Source organism: Cynocephalus volans, chromosome 9 (genome assembly GCF_027409185.1).
Source record: "Cynocephalus volans isolate mCynVol1 chromosome 9, mCynVol1.pri, whole genome shotgun sequence".
Lineage (NCBI taxonomy): Eukaryota > Metazoa > Chordata > Mammalia > Dermoptera > Cynocephalidae > Cynocephalus > Cynocephalus volans.
In genome coordinates this window covers 18,123,815-18,148,479 of record NC_084468.1, presented here as the reverse complement: position 1 = coordinate 18,148,479, position 24,665 = coordinate 18,123,815, and the positions used below count along the sequence as shown (strand labels likewise).

The 24,665-nt window shown below is 38.1% G+C and overlaps 1 protein-coding gene across 1 annotated transcript in view; it reads left to right on the top strand.

Moving 5' to 3' along the window:
- The first annotated feature begins 1,662 nt into the window (after positions 1 to 1,662).
- The window catches only part of KCNIP4 (potassium voltage-gated channel interacting protein 4), a 218,369-nt gene continuing 195,366 nt past the window's right edge, over positions 1,663 to 24,665 (top strand). Inside the window, exon 1 of the mRNA XM_063107891.1 lies at positions 1,663 to 1,774. Within this exon, the coding sequence (XP_062963961.1) occupies positions 1,663 to 1,774 (112 nt within the window). The remainder of the gene's footprint in view (positions 1,775 to 24,665) is intronic.

Here is a 24,665-nt window from a genome sequence, read left to right as displayed (position 1 = left end):
TGCTAGGGCTAGGGCCCACAGACCCTTCAAACCCCTTGTACACATTGGGTCACAGACCCCTTACATTCCAGGCTGGGTTACCAGACCCCTCACACGCAGGTCCAGGAGCTAGGGAACTGGGAAAGATCCCTGGAGCCACTGACAGATGACGCAGCTCCCCCTCAGCTTCCTCAGCAGTAGCAGCAGCAGCTTACAGCAGCCTCCAGCAGATGCAACAGCTTGCAGCAACAGCCTCCGGCAGCAAGAGCGGCCCCCCGGGGGCCTCCCGAGGGCGTGGATGGGGGTATGAGGCTCAGAGCCGCTCATCCCTTATACTCAAGTCCAGTAACCCAGAACACCTGGACGCACATAGCAATTACATTAGACAGTAACCAAGGAACACCTGGGCACACGTGCATATTTACATATTTACATCAGATGCTTGGCAAGATTCCGAACATCCGAGGGAGCCCTGACCATATTCCTGTATTTTCCCTGCACCTCCCTTGTCAAGGCTGGGCTTCAGCAGAGCGGAGATAACCGACAGGGGGATTAAGCCAGTGTCCCGGCAGACTGTAGCATCGGTGCCATTCCCACAACGGTACCTCATGCTTGGCGTGGTTTGGGGTAGCACACCCAGTGGGATCCTTGGAGAAAGCTCTGCCCAAGCGTTCCCGATGATAAAAATCACCTGAGCTTCTTGTTTAGCAGCACACACTCCAGATCCTCCGCAAGAGAGCGTTTTTAACAAGCACCCGGTGATATTTATCAGGGAACTTTGCCTGAAACTTTGCTTTGAAAAAGGCTGAGGCTAGACTTCAAAGGGTGATAGTGGTCCCCACCCTCTGGTGGGCAGTTACTGAACATCGATCGTACAAGATGCTGCGGTGCCCCGCCCTCCCACCACGTTTGTAAATATAAGGACTAAATCACTCTCCCTAATAACGCCCCGGTGTGTCCGCGGGGACCAGAGCAGCTGAGTGGAGCGGTGGGGGCGACGGCTTGGATGCTCCCGCTTGACAAAGTCACTGACTCGTGGCTCTCTTGCTCCTGCACTTTTATCCCTGGAAAAGCTGCTCGTGGGCTTCCACCGGGGCTTTCTAAAAGGGACTGCAGACACCAGCCACCAGAACTGATTTTTTGCTAGCATCCAGAGAGGGGGCTGAGCTGTCTCCCGGAGGAGGCTTTGGGCGGAGAGAGCGGCTGCTGTGGCAAAAAGGGGACATTCGCAAGCTTCCCAGGCAGCAAACTAGCGTGCAGACAGCCCTGCCCAGCCTCGCGTCGTCAGCGCGGGGAGCGCCGCCGTGCTCTCCGGGGCAAGTTTCCTGGGAGCGTCCCCTCTGTCCGTGGACACTGCAAAGTCTCCAGTTCTCTAACAGAGGTTTCCCTCGTAGCTCTGAAGTCCAAGTACTCGCCGGCTGCAGCGCGGAGTCCAGAGGCCGGTGCACTGTGCTTGGGGGGAGCCCCGCCAGGCCAATGCCAGGATCAGCATGAGAGGCTGCACTTAGCCCAGGTCTGTCCTCACCCCGGGGGCCGCCTGCTTTGCCCTGTGCATCTGCGAGGAGCTGCTCACTTTTCCCCCTCGCGAGTCTTTGTTCCAAGCCAGACATTGCTCCGATTCTCTAATTAACTCTCTCCGCTCCAAAGGGGTCCGGAGGCTGGGATGCTCTGCCAGCATAGAGGATGTTGACTCTCGAGTGGGAGTCGGAAGGACTGCAAACAGTGGGTATTGTTGTGATTATATGTGCATCTCTGAAGCTGCTTCATTTGCTGGGACTGATTGATTTTTCGGAAGGTAAAGTGGTCGCTCCCAGTCTGTGCGGTGGGTGAGGTCTGGTTCCGAGCTGGAGAAAGACGCAGCAGAAGTTGAGAAGGCTTAATGCCCAAAGTAAAAGTTTTAAAATATGCATGCTTGACATAGAGCAGCCTAGCGACTGGACAGTTCATTTCTGTTTATCCAGATATTTGACACTGGAAGGGAAGGGATACGGTGACATTTTCTTTCTATTTGAACCTATTTAGGTTTATGGTATTTTTGTGGGTTAAATATATTTCCAAGGTGGGAAGTTAGGACTCTTTACTGTGGGGTGAGAGTACAGGTTGGTTTTTGGTTGTCAAGTTCATGTTGGCTACTATGCCTTAATGTCCTTAATGATTCCATCTACCGAATGAGTGTCTTGATTTGTGAGGGAAATATCTGTGTGTGCCTCATTAGTTAGGAGGTGCGCGGGTGGAGCTGGGTTGTTAATTATGATATAAAATGGGTAAGCTTTGGGTATAAAATTGAGTTAATGGGTTCTCAGCAAAAATGTGCTTTTGAACGCTTAATTTGCAAGTGTTTCATTTACAATCCCCAATGAGCCACTCTGCTCATTTGGCTCCTGAGTGGGAACCCATACACGTAGCACTGTTGCTACCAATAAGTACTCTGTGCATCTAATATAAATTTAACTTTTGCTGACCAAAATCAATTTTGTTATTCAAAGACTGGAAAGTTTAAAAAAAAAAAACAGTGGATCAACTTTGCTTTAACAATTCAAATACATGTGTTCAACCCGTATTGTGTTGTATGTATATACGAACAAATATGTATGAGAGTACTTCAAAAAGTTCATTGAAAGATTCATATTATTTTTTAATTTTATTCCTCTGCCAACTTTTTGAAGTTCTTTTTTATACACTCATTTTTATACAGTCGTTTATTTTTTTCATAAAATCATGCTTCTACTAAAATAACATACTTTGGATCATTTAAACCTAAATCATTTGATATCAGCTCTACACCCTAGATCTCCTTTTTTCCCAAGTTAAAGAATGGAATCTCTGAGATACTTGCTAATATTCTTCCAGATAAGGATATGATCTTTTATTGCTGAGTTATAAATATTCACTTCTCACATCATGTGTAATGTGGGAAGTTGGAAATATTTACACTTCCCCATGCTTATTGTAATCTTTCTAACTACAGAAGCTAAGACCTAGTAGGTAAGATGAAACTACATGAGTTATATTAACAGACAACACTTGTATATGTTAATAATGGTCAATGTATCTTATCTTCAGAAAGTCCTTTTTTTTTTTTCCTGCAAAGTAGGTTCATTAGGTTCTGTTTAGACCAATGTAAGAATATAAGAAGTTTTCATGTAATTTCCATATCTTGTAGGTATTTTCAATCTATGACAAGGTCTGCTTAGATGCAATGAAAATAATATTGAGTTGAAATTAAATAAAACCTCAGAAATTAGTTTTCCTCTTTTCTCATATTACACAGCAATTTTATTTTACCCCTGGAAGGAAAACAATGCAGAAGCAAACATATCCAAGTGTTACACAACAGTGTTGCATCGTCTTGAGATTTCTGCCTCAAGGTGCTAACATTGATGTCTTAGTAAAGTACAAATAAGATCATTTCAATTCCTATGATTGGAATAATTTGCTTCAGTTTCTTTTTGTCACCCTATTATTAGTTGTTATCTAATTTAGTTGAGTCATAGTCCCCCACTTTAGTGCACTCAGGGTGGATTGGTTTCAGAGCTGGGTTCCAAAGGAGAACCACCATAGAGGTATTTGAGGAAGTCAGTTTTCACAGTGCTATTAAATAGCACACAGTTCTTTTATTGCTAATGCTGGTAATGTAGATATTTAAAGTAACAATTCCCAAGTTTGAGAACCCTGGCAATGACTCAGATTTTATTCTTTAAGTTCTGTTTTATGTCACTTAAATTTGAAGGTTTTCAAATTGAAACGTCAAATTTGAGTTCCAACAATATGAAAAGCAGAATTAGAAGTGTGACTCTCAACAAGAATCACAGGATTTTGAGTTGATTTGAAATGTATTCCTGGGGATAGATATCCAAATCATAATCATATTCATATCTGAATCTGTATTTCTTTACATGCGTATATACAGTTGTGCCTACATATTTATAGATGTTATACAAAATGTCATATAAGCGGGGAAAACATTGAATTCATTGTATAAGTCTTCATCATTCTAAAATACAAGCTGTGGGTTACCACAGATGAGATAAGGCACATATTTTACATTTATGAGAAATCAAATCACACAACAGCCACTTAATTTCTACAAGGCTTTTAACCCCAAACCAAGCATGAGGCCCAAGCATGGGACACAACCTTGGCACGTAAGTGAGCTAAGCCAGACCACTGACCTTTATAATAGATCAGAGGCTGAATTTAAACCAAGCCAAGTGGTCTCCTGGGCCCCTTTCATTCTAAGGTATTCACTGAATTTTGACGACACGTGACTCATGCATTCATGATGAATGTCCAGTCGAAGTAGAATCCAATGATGAGGCCCAATAAGAACATGAGAATTCTGGTGCAGGCTTCCTGCCTGTGTCTTCTCAGACTATGACAGTGTCTAGGCACAAACAGAACTTAGGTATGTTGATCACCAGCCAAGTGGAATTTGAAGAAAAAGAGACAGCTAAAGAGCAAGCCACAAAAAATTAGATCATCAGGGCCTCCATTCTTTCTACCTTCAAATAAAAAAAAAAAGAATGCCATGGGTTATCCCAGTGTAGATTCCTAAACACTTCACTGAGATTGAATCACGTAGAAAGTATGGCCCATGATAAGCAAGAGAATTAGCCACTCTTTTGTGGTGGAGAAGTGAAGGTGATGAGGCCCAGAGCAAAATCTTGAGCTTCTTTTAGGCAACACTGGGCCTGTATGCCAGCTTAAGAGGGTAATAATACTTCAGTAGCCCCACCTTAGAGTATTTCCTTCAGTGTGACTTTGTACTTCAGTTAACTTGAAAGTACCTCTGAGTCTATTTGAATAGGAAGGTCTATATCAGTGTTGAAATAAAACAGTATTACCTTAGTATTATCATCTCTAATGCTGATGAGAATTAGCCATGGATAGAAAAGAATTGAGAGAAACAATTCTCCCGTTTAAAATAGTTTCCAGTTTTGATAAAGTCCTATTTTTAAAAAGTTCTATTTCAATTGGAATCCAAGGTTTAGGAAGCAAAAGCACTTTGTAAAGAGGATTATAATGACTAATACAATTTTAATATAATGATGTGAGGTTTTAAACATATCTACTCTTTCATAAGGGGAACAGAGAAGAACACTCACAAGGTTAATTTCATCATTTCACAGTTTAGCATGTAATATGTCATGTTGAATTCTACCTGTGTGCCAGGTCCTCTATCGAGTATTGACTGATATGGTGGGAAGGTGCAAGATGAACATTAAAGGAAGGTGCCCTCAGGAAGCTTACATTCTAGTAAGGAAGACTACTTACCAAGCAAGACAGAAGGAAATCAATTCTAGGCATAGACCCAAGCAATGGCCTGTAGAAGCCATAGGTGGAGTGGTGCATTCTAGAAAGGGATCAAGGGAAGGCTTCATGGAGAAAGAACAGTTGTATAGAAACTTGAAATGGGAGAAGGATTTCCTAAATTGCAGAATGGGGGAAGAGGATTTCAGGCTGAGCAAAGAGCTTGAGCTCTAACCCTAAGCACTGAAAATGAATGACTTGTATGGATAAGGGCAGTGAATCGAGGGTGTTTTCTAGCACATGAGTCTTAGAATGTTACCATGGGAGATATGGCTAAAGAGGTCACTTGAGGTTCAGTGCTGGGAGCACACATTTATTCCTAAAACAGTGAAGAGTTGAAGACTCAGTCTTCAACTTTGAGGGCACAAATGGTACAGTGTTTTAGGTGGGTCAACCGGGAAGTAGGTGAAGATGAGTTGGGAGGTAAGAGAGTGTACGCAGAGATGCTAATTATGCTTCTGTAGCAATTCAGATAAGAGATAAGAAGGACAAAAATCTGCACAAGTCACTCCTCCATAAAATACTTAGAGGTAAACTGTCAATTTTCAGTTTTTCCCAAAATTCTCATTTAATATGATATCCATGGCTTGCAGCTGTTCTGAAACAGCAAAATTGTATTTTATTTCAGGGTAATGTTGTTTGCTCTTAAATATATTTCTTATGAGAAAAGAAATGAGGAGCATATGGAGGTCATAGCTATAGATATAGTAGCTCCATTTGTTGTAGGAACTTAAACATTTGGATAGATTTATCTGACGTCTTGCATGTTCTTCAATTATGTTGAACTTCTTATTTTCGAAAATTTTACACATGAAACAAAGTATAGAGCATAGCGTAGTAAAGTGTCATATATCCATCATCCAGCTTCAGTAATTACCAATACCTAGCCATTTGCTTTTCAGCATGGGCTTGCATTTAATAAGCATTTCTTGATTTTCTACAATATGCCAGGCACTATGCTAGTTCCCAAGATGCTAAGATGAATTAAAGATAGTTGCTGCCCTCAAGGGACTCTGTTATTCAAGGAAAAAGGGAATATAAACAAATAAAATGTAATACATTATGGTAAATAGATTGGTACTAGTAAGTCCAAGAAGAATGTAAAGTAATTAAGTCCAAGTGAAGAAGATGGAAGTAATCAGAGCTGACTCCATGGTGGAGGTGACCTCTAAGCCTGGTTTTTATGGATGAAGAGAGGTTATCAAATTAATATGCAAGAAAGGTGCTTATGCAAGTACTACATATAAAACACTGGGTGAGTTTACACTGTAAGTTTTACTGTATGTTAAACACTTTGTGTACCATGTATAAGCACAGGGATATGGTAAACCACATGGAATTCCTGGAAGACCAACAAAAATGTGTGAGAGGAGTTGACATGTTTTTATTCCTTCTCCTTGACTGTGCAATTATTTTTTCTCTTTAGCACGTGCTTGGAATGTAGAAGATTATTAAAAGAAAATTATGGCATGGATGTCATTTGCTTCCATACATTAATAGTACCAATGTACTTCTACTTAAACCACATAATCAAGGACCCCCAGTGCCTTTCAAGTTTCCATGGTAGCCTGAAAACTGTTGATTAGTTGATCAAGATTTTTATTATTTTTTTCTGTTAGTGAGATTTCATATCAAAATCACCCTGCAAGTTAAAGATACCCGCACAACAAAAGCATCTGGGACTGTTGTTTACTTGAACCCCTAGCCCTGGAAATCATTTCAATTGTGACATCCAGTAGTGAGCTGTAGAAGGTCAGCTTAGATGGGCTTTACTTTGGCTGGGAAAGCAGCCCTTTCTATTCTGTAACTGGAAAAAAAAATTAGATTTGCAATTGAAATGTTACAAATTTGTATGAAGCACCTACTGTGTGGAGGGGAATAAAGGACAACAGGATATTTTACTGTCCTTAAGAAGTTTTCAAATTTGTGAAAGTCCAAACAGCTCACGAATAACTAATCGAAGATGAAAAACTGGTGAGAGGGAGCAGGGACTTTAGAGACCTCAAAGAGGAGAGTCATCCCATCCAGTCAGGAGATTTCTGGGAAGTCTGCATGAAGATGGTGACACTTGAAATCTCAAGAGCTGGGGCATTGAAAGACTTTGACAGTTGAAGGCTGGAAACTAAAAATAGAAATATGAACTATATTTGAAAAAGACAGGCAGTTCCCTGAAATCATTTTTTTGTAATAAGATTGGCACTAAAAGGTCCTTTAATCCATTTAAAATACCAAGTGTCTGTCGTGGACCTGGCAATGTGATTGGTACTGATTTGTTTGAGAACCATTATTTTTCAGTTTTGCTCACTTTGGGAACCTATTCCCATCCCATCTGGGAGAGGAGAGTTGTAATATTAGCTGGGGTGGGGGTGGAGGGTAAGAGGTAAGGAAGAGAAGTAAGGGCTTATACCTGTCAATAACCTCCAGCCTAAAATCATCAGGAAAACACACCTGTGGTGGAAAATTTTATGTTAATTACTCATTGCAGAAAGAGAATACACACCATGTGGAAATGTGTAGCATCTTAGGAAGAGAGTGCTTCTAACTATAGGACTCACAGAGTTCAGCATGTGTTAGGTGCTTTTGGAGAGGATTTAAGAAAGCAGGGCATTGATCGGGACTGGATACTGTCAGGAAGCCAGAGTAATTCCATGATTGGGTATCTTGTAATTGTATCTAAAAGTAATGAAGACTAGACAGAGGCTAAAACAGTAATTGATAAAGAAGCAACAGTTACTCGTATTAGCTGGGATAGGAGAATATTTGGTCATTTTGTGGTTTAAAGTTTATGTTTTTGCCTCTTTTCAAACATGACAATAGCATGGTCTTGCTTTTGTATTGATCAATCATGGGTACAGAAGTAGTCCTGTCTGATGTTGATATTCTGTGAAATTGTTTATAATCAACAAGAGAACATAAAGTCCTTGCTAATAAACCAGATCAGCTCCTTCCAGATGCCAGGGAAACAGGGAGTACTTTTCTGCCTCTCACACATGGTAAGGGAGAGGGCAGAGTAAGGTGAGGGGGAAGCACAGACTACGTAGCAAGCAGATCTGAGTTTAAATCCTAATTCAGTAACTGTGAAAAAATTACTTAATCTCCCTGAGCTTCAATCCCTTTTCTATAAAATGGGACTAATTGTGCTATTCCAATTGTGTTGCTTATAAAGGAATACCTGAAACTGGGCAATTTGTAAAGAAATATAATTTATTTCTCACACTTTTGGAGGCTGGGAAGTCCAAAGTCCAGAGAATAGATCTAGTGAGGGTCTTTTGCTTGCTGGTGACTCTCCACAGCAATGAAGGGTATCATATGGCAAGAGTGGGCTGAGTGAGAGAGAGCTAAGCTTCTCCCTCACTCTCCTTATAAAGCCATCAGAACCATGCTTATGACCACCCATTAAATCATCAATAGATTAATCCATTCATGATAGTACAGTCCTCACAATCTAATCACCTCTAAAAGTCTCCACCTTTCAACTACTATAATAGGATTTCCCACCCTCTTAACATTGTTACAACGGAGATCAAGTTTCCAACACATGAACTTTTGGGGGACCCATTTGACCCATAGCACTAATAATCCCTACCTTTCAAGACTGTTGTAGGGAATACAAAAATATAAGTGAAATATCTAGCTCCATGCCTCACCCACAGAGAGGAGCCAATAAATGCCTTTCTTGTAATTATATTGGGATGACAGATTCCATTCCTCAAGTTAGACCAGTGGTTTTTAACCTTTAGAATGTATCAGAATCACCTAGATGACTTTTAGGCACAGATTGCTGGACCCCAGCCTCAGAGTTTCTGGTTCAGTCGATTTGGGGTGGAGGTCTGAGAATTTGCATTTCTACTGAGTTCTTACTTGATGCTCATGCTGCTGGTCCAGGGGCCACACTTTGAGAATCTCTGAGTTAGACAGCAAATCTGAAAGGCCAAACCCATGATATCTGCAGTATGTTCTTCACTGAGTTCCTTGGCACCAGCTGAGCTTTATTCTAGAGCAGTGTTCAACCAGCTTTTTCTATAGTAAATATTTTAGGTTTTGTGGGTCATGTTATCTGTTACAACTACTCAAATCTGTTGTACTGCAAAAGCAGCCATTGACAATACAGAAACAAATGGGTATGGTTGTATTACATAATCAAACTTTATGGATGCTGAAATTTGAACTCCATGCAATTTTCATATGTCACAAATATTATTTTTTTGAAGTTCTGAATTCCTTAATCATTATTTTAAATGTAAAACAATGTTTAACAAGCAGATAATACCAAAACAGACAGCAGGCTAGATCTGGGCCTCTGCTGTAATTTGCTAATGCTTGTTCTAGAGTTTTCAGTAGAGGAATCCATTGAGAAGCTTCTCAGGTTAAGGATCTATTGCTTTTTGGAAACTTATCTAGGTTTCTGAGCCTTCATTCTCATTGAGTGGACAGGAGTCTAGTCTGTCTTTTTAGGTTGTTGGAATTATTCATCAAATCAGCAAGTGATTTCAATTAGCATGTATGTGTTTGTTCAATAAAATGTCTTCCCTTTTCCTAATTCCATGCTTCTAGGCCAACTTAGAGGGTTATTATATAAAGTAAGCCATCTAAATGATTTTGTCATATAATGAGTCAATTCTGGGTTTTGATTGCCCTGACCTATTCATTTTCGTTTTAGGTTTCATTGTCTCTTGGACAAGTTTGCACTATGCTTTTTTCATTGAGTTTGTAAACTCTAATGTAGTGGATTTGTTAAAGACACATTTCCACTTTTAAACTTAAAGTGGTGTTCAGAGGGTTGTATTTCATTGAATCTTTCGAGTCTAGGGCAAGTATATTAAATCACCAAATGTTTTAAAAAAAATCAAATCACCTTAAGTCTGAACTCTCTTCCGAATGAAAGATACGTAAACAGTGGGTAAGATTATGATCTTTGAAGTGAGTGAGTTTATAGCTCTGCCCTTTACTGGCTGTACGATCTTGGACAAGTAATACAACCACCTGAATCTCAGATCTCTCCTGTGTAAAATGGGGAGAATAATAGTACCTACCTCACTGCATTATTGTGAGAATTAAGTTAAGAGATTTTTGTAAAAATTACGCATAACACCGTGCCTGGCACATGGAGACTAATAAATATTGGGTAGTACTTGTAGTGTTAGTATCATGGCTGTCTTTATTCTTCTTTGTACCTATTATTAAATAAACATAATCATTCATCCAATTATCTATGAAAAAAAGTTATTAAATGTAATGTGTGACAGGCGCTGTGCTCATCATTGGAAACTTGACAGCATAATTTTGGCTAAGAGGGGTTTATGTAAAAATGGTCATAAAAACAAAGGTTTAGTAAGTTGCCCTATTCTCTCATGATGCAGGGATTAGGAAGACATAAAGAAGAGACTGGCCAGTCTTATTTAGAAGGTGGGAAGCATCAGAAAGGGTTCACAGAGATGACCTTGGAGCTGAATCTGAGTGACACTTTCAGCACTCGACTTTATGCATCCTTGAGAACTACTGACAACTGATAAAACCTAGGTTAGCATTTCCAAGGACTCATCTTGATCCTGGTCTCTGAGTCCTGGCTTAGGTTAATTTCCCTTTCCCATAATGCCTTTTCCTACACAAATGCCACACTTATTTTTTCATTTTAGCTCACATCAAAATCTACCCTCTGTCTAATATCACCTTTCCTGCCTAGTCTGAATTCAGTTAGTCCTGATGTATGTTGTACAGCAAACATCACACTTGATAATAATAAACCTTAATTTGTGTTCATTCATTTTATCCTCAGCTGGAGAGGAGGGAATCCTCTGTTCAGCTCAGTGTGAATTTTCCTCGTATCTCCACAGGTTCCAGAGCTATTCAGAGAGTGTCACGGAGACTCAACAAGTACTTATCAGTGGGTTTCTCAATTACATCATTGATGGATTGTCCATTTAAATCACTATACTAGTCTCACCTCAGCCCCATCTCTATCCCACCTCTCTTGCATTCTGACTTCATATTCTTACAAGAGAAATCTTCTAAAACATGGAAACTCACCTTCAAGATTCTTCTATATCACCTACAAAATAAAATATCAATGTTTGGATAATCTCCAAAGATCAGGATCAGAACAGTGCCTACCAGCCCAGAGTCATCTCTGGTCATTTCTCCTACTTATTCCTCTTTCTTCCCAACCTCATGTTCCAGCAACACTATATTGAAGTTCCCTGAGCATGTCATGTTGTCTCCAGCTGCCATATTCTTGTATATACTGTTCTCTCTGCCAGAATACCCTCATCCCCTTCTCAGATTTCTCGAAACGTCTTTTCAACTTTCACCTCTTAGTTCATATTCTTCCTCTTCAGGGAAATATATCTTGACTTCCTTAGACAGAAAAAGCTACTCTGGCCCTGTGGCTTCTATGTCTCTTCCCCAGCCTCTCCTGTGTCTCCAGTGCTCTCAAACTACTTACTGTTTCCTCAACACTCCATGCTGTTCCATGCTTCATGCCTTTGCTTGTTCTATAAATGTCTCTCTTTCTAGAATGCAGTTCTCATTGGTCTTCACCTGATTAACGCCTTCTTATCCTGTAAGCTCAACTCAGAAGCATCTGTGCCAGAAAGCCTCCCTTGAACTACCAAGTTGGATTAAGTGCTCATTTCTGTTACCCCAAAGCTCTCCATTCTAGCACTTCCAACTACATTAAAATTTTGATTTCTATGTCTTTCTTTTTCTCTAAACTTCAAGCAGCACATAAGCAGAACACTTATTTCTTTATCCTTGGTATTTTCTGGAAGTGAGTGAGTAGATGGGTAGATAAAGGGTAGGCAGGTTTTTTCAGAGATTCTGGTAGTAAGCTTCTCAGAGTTTCCATAACAGTCTTGAGTTAATATAATTTTTAAGCATTTTGTTTTAGTCAAGCTTGGCATTATTGGCATTTGCTTCTGGATAATTCTTTGTGGTGAATGCTGTCATCTGTATTATAAGATGATTGGCAGCATCCTTGGTTTCTACCAACTAAATGCCAGTAGCACCTTTCCTAGAGTTGTGACAACCAAAAGTGTCTCCAAATACTGTCAAATGTCCAAGGGGTCGGCGGTAGGCACAAGCACCCCCCGCCGCCATTGAGAACCATATGGGTTGAGATGTAATCATGCACAATTTGTAATCCATTTTATATACACATATTAATAAATCATAAAACTGAGATTAAGCCTGAAAACATTATAGCATTGAAAATCATTAAAAATCCAAACTGAATGCTAGAAAGGGTATGTTTTTCCATTATACAAGTAATAAACAATCATTAAGAAAAATTTATAAGTATGAAAGAAACAAATATAAAGAAAGTACCCACAGTCTCATCATTCAAAACATAGCCACTGATAATCTTTTTATTTATTTACTATTAGTTTTTCTACATGTAAGTTTGGTCCTTTAAACTTTATAATACTGTATGTATTGTAAAATTTTTATAGCTTTAAATTAAATATTAGAGCATAAATATTTTTACATTAGAATACAAATCCTTTATAAATATGTAATACTTATGTTATATTCTGTAAATATGTGTGCTACCGTTTACTTTTTCCTGATTTTAGAATATGTAAGTTATTTTTATGTTTTTTTCAGTACTTGAAAAATTCTGTAATAAAATCTTTGCATATGAAGTTGCTTATGTATTTAGAATTATGTTCATAGAATAGGGTCTTAGAAGAAGAATCAATGGGACAAGAGAATGAACTCTTTTAAGTCTCTTGACAGATGTATAAGGCCAATGTGCTTTCCACTGGGGTGGCACAGATTCACCTGTCAACATTGTAATGCTGGGGAGTGCCTTGTGGTTCGAGCTCACTGCACTGTCAGTACATGCTATTGATTAGGGTACACTTTGAAGGTGGATATTAAAGACTATGTTGACAAGCTAAATTTTAATGTTTGTTGATGATTCCAAGAAACCGTGTCCTAGAGTTGGCTAGACTACGAATGCCTTTATACCAATATTAGAAATTCTAACTTTATGCAGGTATGAAACTCCCATTGTAGCTTGAAGATGCTCTCCCTGTTCTTTTCTCTTGACAATCAGGATGTACTCACTTTATGAAAAGAGCTCAACTTTTTATCAGCCATCACACTGATCTCAGCCATCAAACCTGGCACCAAGTTGGCATTAGATTATTCATTGAATGAAAAAAATGGCATATTTTTGTATTAAATGAAGTAATTTTGGGGTCTGAACGGATTTGGTAAGAAAAATTAGCATGCATAAAATTATTGTTATCCACATTCAAATAAATATTTCCTGAGCCGTAATAGATGCATTTTACTTATATGACTTTAAATAGCAAGAAGGGAGAGACTCTTCTTTTTCGAAGTATGCCTATGTTCTCTGTAAGTAAAAGTGTGGAGCATTTTGTTCATGTGACAAAGTCTGGAACCAAGAATCATTAATATTTTGAGGAAGAATATATGAAAGCCCATCCAAACTCTGCTATGGTATATACAAGTCATGATAAAGTAAGGAGTTACCTTCATCACAAACCCTAAAAGCTAGAAAGGAATGGGATGATATTTTCAAAATACTAAAAGACAAAGATTGCCAGCCAAGAATACTCTACCCTGCAAGGCTATCCTTCCGAAATGAGGGGCAAATAGTATATTTCTCAGACAAACAAAAACTGCGGGAGTTCACGACCACAAGACCACCCTTACAAGAAATCCTCAAGGGAGTACTGGGTTTGGTTCCTGAAAAATAACTACCACTGCCATAAAAACCTAAGAAAAATCTAAACCCGCTAGTACAATAAAAATGGCATTCATGAAGAGAAAACAAGCTAACAAAAACACTATCTACAACCTAAGGAACCAACAAACAAAGAAACCAAACAGTAAATCAGAAAGCAAGGAACAAAAGACACCTAAGACAACCAAACAACCAATAAAATGCTAGGAATAAATCAACACCTTTCAATAACAACTCTTAATGTTAAAGGCTTAAATTCCCCAATTAAAAGACACAGACTGGCTGACTGGATCAAAAAGCAGGACCCAACTATATGCTGCCTACAAGAGACCCACCTCACCCATAAAGATTCACACAGACTAAGAGTGAAAGGATGGAAAAAGATTTACCATGCAAACAGAAAAGAAAAACGAGCTGGAGTGGTTATTCTTATATCTGACAAAATAGACTTTAAACTAAAAACCATAAAAAGAGACAATGAGGGACACTACTTAATGATAAAAGGACTGATCCATCAAGAAGACATAACAATCATAAATATGTACGCACCCAATGTTGGAGCAGCCAGATTTATAAAACAAACTCTATTAGACCTAAAGAAGGAAATAGACACTAATACCATAATAGCAGGGGACCTGAACACTCCACTGTCAATATTAGACAGATCATCTAGGCAAAGAATCAGTAGAGAAACACAAGATCTAAACAAGACTCTAGACCAATTGGAATTGGCAGATATCTACAGAATATTCCACCCAACAACCTCAGAATATTCATTCTTCTCATCAGCACATGGATCATTCTCCAGGATACATCACATATTAGGTCACAAATCAAGTCTCAATAAATTCAAAAAAATTGCAATTATCCCATGTATCTTCTCAGACCACAATGGATTAAAACTAGAAATTAATAACAAACAAAACTCTGGAAACTATACAAACACATGGAAATTAAACAGCATTCTACTTAATAACATATGGGTCCAAGAAGAAATCAAGCAAGAAATCAAAAAGTTTATTGAAACTAATGAAAACAATGATACATCATACCAAAACCTGTGGGATACTGCAAAAGCAGTATTGAGGGGAAAATTTATTGCATTAAATGCTCACTTCAGAAGAATGGAAAGATGGCAAGTGAACAACCTAACACTTCACCTTAAAGAACTAGAAAAACAAGAACAATCCAATCCTAAAGTTAGCAGACGGAAAGAAATCATTAAGATCAGAGCAGAACTGAATGAAATTGAAAACCAAAAAACAATTCAAAAGATCAACGAATCAAAAAGTTGGTTTTTTGAAAAGATAAATAAAATTGACAAACCATTAGCATGGCTAACAAAAAAAAGAAGAGAGAAGACTCAAATAACAAAAATTAGAAATGAAAAAGGCGATATTACAACTGATTCATCTGAAATACAAGGAATCATTCGAGACTACTATAAACAACTATACGCCAACAAATTTGAAAATCTGGAGGAAATGGATAAATTTCTGGACACACACAAGCTCCCAAAACTGAACCGTGAAGACGTAGAAAATTTGAACAGACCAATAACAATAAAGGAGATTGAAGCTGTTATCAGAAGGCTCCCAACAAAGAAAAGCCCAGGACCAGATGGATTCACAGCAGAATTTTACCAAACATTCAAAGAGGAATTGACACCGATTCTTTACAAACTATTCCAAAAGATTGAAACGGACGCAAATCTCCCAAACTCATTCTATGAAGCAAACATCATCCTGATACCAAAACCAGGTAAAGATATAACCAAAAAAGAAAACTACAGGCCAATATCCTTGATGAATATAGATGCAAAAATCCTCACTAAAATACTAGCAAACAGAATACAGCAACACATACGAAAAATTATTCATCACGATCAAGTGGGATTCATCCCAGGGATGCAAGGTTGGTTCAACATACGCAAATCAATAAATGTGATACACCATATTAATAAACTCAAACACAAGGACCATATGATCATCTCTATAGATGCTGAAAAAGCATTTGATAAAGTTCAGCACTCATTCATGACAAAGACCCTCTATAAGTTAGGTATAGAGGGAAAGTATCTCAACATAATTAAAGCCATATATGCCAAACCCACTGCCAATATCATCCTGAATGGGGAAAAGCTGAAAGCTTTTCCTTTAAGAACAGGCACTAGACAAGGATGCCCACTCTCACCACTCCTATTCAACATAGTGTTGGAAGTACTAGCCAGAGCAATCAGAGAAGAGAAGGAAATAAAGGGCATCCAGATTGGAAAAGATGAAGTCAAACTGTCCCTGTTTGCAGATGACATGATCCTATATATCGAACAGCCTAAAACCTCTACAAAAAAACTCTTGGAATTGATAAATGATTTCAGCACAGTAGCAGGATACAAAATCAACACACAAAAATCAGTAGCATTTCTTTTCTCCAATAGTGAACATGCAGAAGGAGAAATCAAGAAAGCCTGCCCATTTACAATAGCCACCAAAAAAATAAAATACTTAGGAATTGAGTTAACCAAGGAGGTGAAAAATCTCTATAATGAGAACTACAAACCACTGCTGAGAGAAATTAGAGAGGATACAAGAAGATGGAAAGATATTCCATGCTCTTGGATTGGAAGAATCAACATAGTGAAAATGTCCATACTACCCAAAGTGATATACAAATTCAATGCAATCCCCATCAAAATTCCAAAGACATTTTTCTCAGAAATGGAAAAACTATTCAGACATTTATATGGAACAATAAAAGACCACGAATAGCCAAAGCAATGCTCAGCAAAAAAAATAAAGCTGGAGGCATAACACTACCTGACTTTAAGCTATACTACAAAGCTATAATAAACAAAACAGTATGGTACTGGCATAAAAACAGACACACTGACCAATGGAATAGAATAGAGAATCCAGAAATCAACCCACACACTTACTTCCATCTGATCTTTGACAAAGGCACCAAGCCTATTCACTGGGGAAGGGACTGCCTCTTCAGCAAGTGGTGCTGGGATAACTGGATATCCATATGCAGGAGAATGAAACTAGATCCATACCTCTCACCGTATACTAAAATCAACTCAAAATGGATTAAGGATTTAAATATACACCCTGAGACAATAAAACTTCTTAAAGAAAACATAGGAGAAACACTTCAGGAAATAGGACTGGGCACAGACTTCATGAATACGACCCCAAAAGCACGGGCAACCAAAGGAAAAATAAACAAATGGGATTATATCAAACTAAAAAGCTTCTGCACAGCAAAAGAAACAATTAACAGAGTTAAAAGACAACCAACAGAGTGGGAGAAAATATTTGCAAAATATACATCTGACAAAGGATTAATATCCAGAATATATAAGGAACTCAAACAACTTTACAAGAAGAAAACAAGCAACCCAATTAAAAAATGGGCAAAAGAGCTAAGTAGGCATTTCTCTAAGGAAGATATCCAAATGGCCAACAGACATATGAAAAAATGCTCAACATCACTCAGCATCCGGGAAATGCAAATCAAAACCACATTGAGATACCATCTAACCCCAGTTAGGATGGCTAAAATCCAAAAGACTATGAACGATAAATGCTGGCGAGGCTGCGGAGAAAAAGGAACTCTCATACATTGTTGGTGGGACTGCAAAATGGTGCAGCCTCTATGGAAAATGGTATGTAGGTTCCTTAAACAATTGCAAATAGATCTACCATACGACCCAGCCATCCCACTGTTGGGAATATACCCAGAGGAATGGAAATCATCAAGTTGAAGGTATACCTGTTCCCCAATGTTCATCGCAGCACTCTTTACAATAGCCAAGAGTTGGAACCAGCCCAAATGCCCATCATCAGATGAGTGGATACGGAAAATGTGGTACATCTACACAATGGAATACTACTCAGCTATAAAAACGAATGAAATACTGCCATTTGCAACAACATGGATGGACCTTGAGAGAATTATATTAAGTGAAACAAGTCAGGCACAGAAAGAGAAATACCACATGTTCTCACTTATTGGAGGGAGCTAAAAATTAATATATAAATTCACACACACACATACACACACACACACACAAACCGGGGGGGGGGGAAGAAGATATAACAACCACAATTATTTGAAGTTGATACAACAAGCAAACAGAAAGGACATTGTTGGGGGGGAGGGGGGAGGGAGAAGGGAGGGAGGTTTTGGTGATGGGGAGCAATAATCAGCTACAATGTATATCGACATAATAAAATTTAAAAAAAAAAAAAAAAAAAGTAAGGAGTTACCTAGGGTCTCTTTATGAATTAATGGTAGAGCTTGGTTATAGAGTCAAAATAGCACTTAAATTAGGAGATACTGACCTTTGAAGATAGACAGACATAGGTCAAATCCTGCCCATGAAACCTTCTGGCTGTGGGTCCTATGCAAATCACTCAACCTCTCTGAACCTCAGTGCCCCTGTCCATAAGATGAAGATCATTATAATGCCAACTTCACAGAGTAATGTGGAGACAAGGCACACACCTAGCACTCATTGAATGGTAAGCACTCACTAAATGTAAGTGCCTAGTATTGTAATTCAAATTTTCTAGTGATTACTTCAGTGTCCCCACTTCTTACAAACTATTGTTAGGAAGAATCCCAAACGTTTTGAGCAAAGTTACCCAAAATATAGTTTTCTTTATGCTAATTCTGAGTATTTTGTATTGTAACTTATACTAGGCTCAGTTGTATTTGTTCAGTTTAGAAAGTCCATAGGTATTTTCTGTATCTACTTTTATAGATGAGGAAAGTTTTTCAAAAAGGCTAAGTAACTTATCTAGTTTGTTACCAAACAGTAGAACTGAAATCAATCAAATCTTCAGAGGCTAGAGCTCAAGATTTTTTCTACTCTAACCTTTGTAATGCTAAGTCTTTTTTCTAAATCTCTGTGATAAGTGAAGACATACTCTAAGGTACCTGGATTAGTGAAATCAGGATAGTACATTTGGGGTCAAGTACTTTCCCAGACATTCATTAGAATAGAATTAAAGACATAGTGAATTTATATGTTAACAAATCCATAGTCATTAATGACCTGGTCACAGAAATTCCCTAATGAATAAACAAAACAATCTTGAAGACCTGGCAGCAGTGAAGAATATTGCTGATGTGATTCCTAATTTAAACAAATTACAGGGAAAAAATATGAACAATGATAAAATAATTAGAAGACTCAGGCACCTGAACAAATACCTAAATCCCACAACTATCTTCTCTATATTCAGCAATTCCTAAATATCACTTATGCTTTGAAGTTGAAATTAGCAGAAGTTTTCAAACAGCTCTTGAGTGAAAAGTCAGAATTAACTCCTTCCTGTTACTGCAAAATGTTCAAGGAGACATAGAGAAAATTAGCGCAGTGCATTCCTTCATGACAATAGAGGTTATATACCTACAGCTCTCTTTGAAAAGATACAACATTAAAAATTTGCACAAATAATACTTTAGACTTAAAGCTAAATGCTCGAAATGGTAAGCTAGTCTTAGTATCGTTGTATATCTCTTCTCCAATGCCTCAACAATAAAACAAACATAAAGCCTAGCATTTTATAGCTGTATTCAAGGAAAAATGCAAACTCAGCAAAGAAATTCTGTAGTTGCAAAATCTTTCTAAAGTTCAGAGTTGACCTTCCTATCGAATATATTTCAAATACATAAATTTTACGATAATAAAAACTATTTTTGTCAATGGTTGTCTAAGATGAGTGGAGAAATTTTTTCATGAAAACAAATCTCACCCTAACATACTCCAGGGGGACCTTAATATGTCTGTTCTTTAGGGAACAATTTAAGTCCTGGAATAATTATTTTTCATAAGTCTGCCAGCTTCAAATTTGCTCAGACTGGAAACGTAGGGAAATTTTTCAAGTGGAAAGGGATGGTTTGAGACCTTGTGCCACATGATGTCTATACCATGAGTTATCTCCTCTTATAGAACTCACTTGTTTCATTACAAATGGTGTCAGTAGTGGGATTTCCTTATGATGCCACATTCTTCACTTTTGAACTTGGCTTATGTGTTGCATAATAAGCCACTAAAAGACTGCTGGTGTATCAAGCACAGTATGAATTCCAAGATACCAAGTATATCAGTCTGAGGCCAATTCCAGATATAGGCAGGAATATAGGATCAGCATTGAGTAACTCTTCATATCTTTTCCTTCCTTTGCTTCTTGTTGAGCCCTTTAAATATGGATGAGGGCTAACTACTAGTTATCTTCATACTTAACTATGGTGGAAAAAGAATAGAGGCAAATCACGAGCAGAGGGGTAAAAGTTAAACTTAATTGTATTCTTATTTCCATCTCTCCAGCATTTCTTTGGTTAAATAGAGTATTTAAAGTTTATTTTGAAAGAAAGTAAACAAATGAGAAATATTTCCTCCCTCCTGAATTCATACACTACTAGAGAATATTTATTTAATGTACCTCCTAGTAAAGTAATCTCCCCAAACATTTTCTAACATAATCATAAAGAAGTCTTACTCTGTAGGTGAATTAGGATCCTTGAAATTGCACTTGGCCCTGTCCTATCTCATCACCAATTACTCTGTATTATCTGTTTTTCCTTCAAAGGCTAAAAAAATCGGATATTTTGCATAAAGCAAAAAGTTTATTTTCACAGTAGCAACTAAGCACTTTAAGTACAGTCAAAAAACTCACAACACTGCTTGCTGCCTGAGGAAAATAAATGCAGTGAGCATCAAACAGGCTTAACAAATGGCTCAGGATAATTTTTGTGACAGAAGCTTAACCCTGAGTAGCTGGGGAAATCATTAGAAAAGTGGATGAAGGCCAGAGAACTCAGCTAATTATTGCCTCACACAAAAAGAGCTTGCTGAACTTTAAGCTGAAGCATATCTTCTTTGAATGTTACCAGAGAAATATCTTTTTTCCTCTAATGAATGTATAGACTATGACCATAAAGTATGATGGTAGAATAATTAAATACTTGAACCACATATTTTAACTATGGCTGGTATATGCTTTTTCCCTTCATGTCAAAATCTAATTTTCACTTTCATCCATGAGCCGTATGGCCAGAGGTGGGCTATGCATGGTGGTCAAGCCTCTAGGTCAGACATGAATTTGAGTTCTTCCTCCACCATTTATGAGATGTGTGTTCTTGGACAAGTTATTTCATTTTCCTAAAACTCAAGTTTCTCTATGTAAAACAGCAGCAGACCTTCACTGGGTTGTTGTACATACTAAGAGATGAAGATTTTATATATGGAAGGCCCTGGAATATAAAATACTTATAGGCCCTGGAATATTAAAGCCCAATAAATAGCAATTCTTCAGTAGTGTATACAAATATACATTCAACTATTCTTATGGTACAAGTATAAAGAGTGGGAGATTAGTTAAAGACAGTCTTAGAGATTTTTTTTTACAGAGACTTTTAAAAACCATACTTTTGCCGTATTTTAACCAAAAGCTGTAATGGAGAGGTTGGCATTCACCTTTGTTAGCCTTGAAGAAACAGGAAAGTGCCTGGTGGCCTGTTTGCCCACGGGCAGTGCCTCAATTTGCCCTCCAGCACTCCCCCCATGCTCAACCTTGTCCAATTCTGCCCACGTGTTTGTCCCCACTAGAATTGCTGGTCTGCTCTCCTGCATCCATCTGAGGTTAAGCTACCTTTAAAATCATGTCTGGTGCCCTTTTATTTCTTTCACCTCCTCTTTCCTGATGGCTTTTACTATTCTCGTTTTACTGTTTTCAGTGTTTATTGCATCTCTTAAGTAAAAGCTTCTTGAACACAGGAAACATGCGATAATGGCTTTTTATTATCCATAGAACAAATAGCACCTTTTATAACACATAGAATTTCATCAAGAATTATTGTTGTTTCATCTACAGAAATACATATAACAGAGTTATGTGATTCCCCAAGTGAAAAAAAATAAAATTCCTGAATAATAGGTCTAATTCATAAAAGAGATGATTATTCACAATGGTATATTTTATTTTCTGTGAATCGCTATATGTGCTCCCATCTCATCTTCACCACACTTTAGTATAATAGAGAGAATTTTTTATCCCCATTTTACAGACAAATAAAGTGAAGGTTAGAAACTAAATGACTTCCTGATACTGTTCTGTCAAAATATTCTAACTGGATGTTTATACTTGATTATAAGCTCAGATCAGATGGACAAAAGATGAGTTGAACAACAATTTAAAGATCTGGATTAAGTGTTCTAAAGCCAAGATTGCTAGTTAGTTATAAATCATGATCATGTTATCACCATATATAAATTTTTCTTCTCACATTTTTCAACGTTGCAACATGTAATTTGGATACTATGCTTTTTTATATTTTGTTCTCTTCTGTTTACTTTTGGATGAATAAAGTGATAAAAGAACTTAATTTTTTAGGCTTGTTTTTAAATAAAATGGGACAAACATGGCTTGTTGGTTGCAACTTTAGGATCAATGACCAATACTACTACCGTGATGTCTGCACATGTATCTGACAGTACCCCCTCTTCTGACTGTCAGGGTCTCTCAGAGATAGCCTGATAAATAACATCATCTTTACCCCCACCTGGTTCTGAACAAGTAAGGACTAACACAAGGAAATGGGAGAGGGGGATAAAATATGGCCTCTGTTAATGACAGAAGCCCCAGGTTGAAGGCTATATATAGCTCAGTGCCAGGGCCACATTGACCTGCCTGCTGGGCCCAAAATTAGGCAGACTTGGCCTCTCAGTCACCAGTGATGCACACCAGGATGGTCCCCCAGCACATGGCATGGGAAGGGTGGTACTACCCCGGGGAGACTTAGGTTTTGAGGAGCAAAGGAGATTCCTGCTCCTGCAGGCAGTTTGCTCCAAGAAAGACAAAAAAGAGAAAAAGAGCAGAGCAGAGAAGTTAGCCTTCCTAAATTTACCTATCAAATAAGTCATTTCTCCCCAGGAATGGAGGAAGTAAGTCAAGTGGTGTCAAGGTGGTTTAGGGAAGATGCATCGCCATGGAAACCAGGGGGGGTGCCTTGCCTAATACTGACCTCTCGATAACTTTCAGTAAAAAGTACTAGCTTTATGAGTTACAGCACACAAAGATTTTTAATTATAAAGTCACTTCTAATCAAACCATGTGAAGATATATCCAAGTTGTGTGTACAGTGCATTAATATTTCCTTATATAGAAGTAGTTTTTTGTATGTTTTCATTGCATTCCAGAGACCACTGTTTTCTGTCTGGGGACGCTTGGGGCCAGAATCTCTGGGGTACTTGATTCTCATGTAGATTCTCTGGTTTTACTTTCACATTCACGTCTCAGAACTGGAGCCAACACTTTGCAGTTTTATACAAGCACCCAAGTGATCCCAAGGCAATTTAAGTTTATGAGACATTAATGAAACCTGAGTTATCTCTATCAATTTCCTTTCCTAAAATAAACTCTGTGTTCCAAATGCACACTATTGTTCATTCACTGTGGTAGTTTGAATAATCGCTGAGTTTGGGGGCTCTTTTATTGTTCATCCGAGATCTTTGTATTCATTTCAGAAAACCATAAGCTTCTTTCAAACTCTCAGGAATTGGGACTTTATGCACAAAGAGGATGTTGCAGGATCTATGATAGAATATTGTGGTAGTGGGAAGATGGATAGCTTTTTAGTTTAGGATGTTTATTTGAGCTACTAGAAATTTTTTAAAAATATTTCCTTGGTTTATTAAATAACCCCAAACATAAAAAGAATTTGTTACTTCACATTTTGTGATTTGCCTTGGGTATTATCATTGAAAAGATAATATTTTTTTGTCTGAGGAATTCGTATCTAAGTATGGGCTAGAAAAGCAATAGAAAAATGTCCCTCAATATTCAAAACCTTATTAAATAGGCAAATGCTTAAGAACATTCCTTGTCTGTGAAATAAGTTGCACCAAAGAGCAGAATTTATTTTCAAAAAAGGAAAAACGCTTGGATATATGTACTTCATACACATGATCAAAATACTCCTAAGTCTCAGTGGGGCCTTTCCTGATTCTCCTATTTAAAACCACACATCTGCCCTTTCTTGCTTTCCTTTGTCTCCATATCATTACTATCTAGTAGATTAGATTTTATTTAACATCTATTTAGTTGGGTAGTTCACTGCCAGAATTCTAGCACTTATAATAGCACCAGCACTTGGTAGTTGCTCGATAGTAGCTAAAGGAATAAATACATTTCAGCCAGAGTTTCAATGGGTTGTAGTCCCTGCTAAATGGGGTCCTCTTCTCAGGATGAGGGGACTGCTGTGCAGATTCCCGTGCCCTGCATTTTGTGTGGGTCCTTGCTCCCTGTGCATAAGGCAAAATCTTTTCTGGAGCATTTGCTGCCAGACTGCACACAAACCAGAGACAGCAGGAACTGGAGCCAAGTGCCCGTGAGCAGAACACAAGAGAGGCCTCCTAATGGGGTTTTCAGCAAATGAAGAGGAGCAGATTCTTTATTGCTTTCCAGGCAGTGCCTAATTTTATCAAAGTGTTTCTGAAGAAAGTCATTTAATACCAACCTGGCCAGACATATCCACGTCTCCTTGCCTGAATTCTGTTTTAAAACTCTGTTGGGTATAAGCACACTTATAAATATTCTTGTTTCCTTATAACATACTTTAAAAAATAAGTAGAGGGTTATTGAGGAAACTC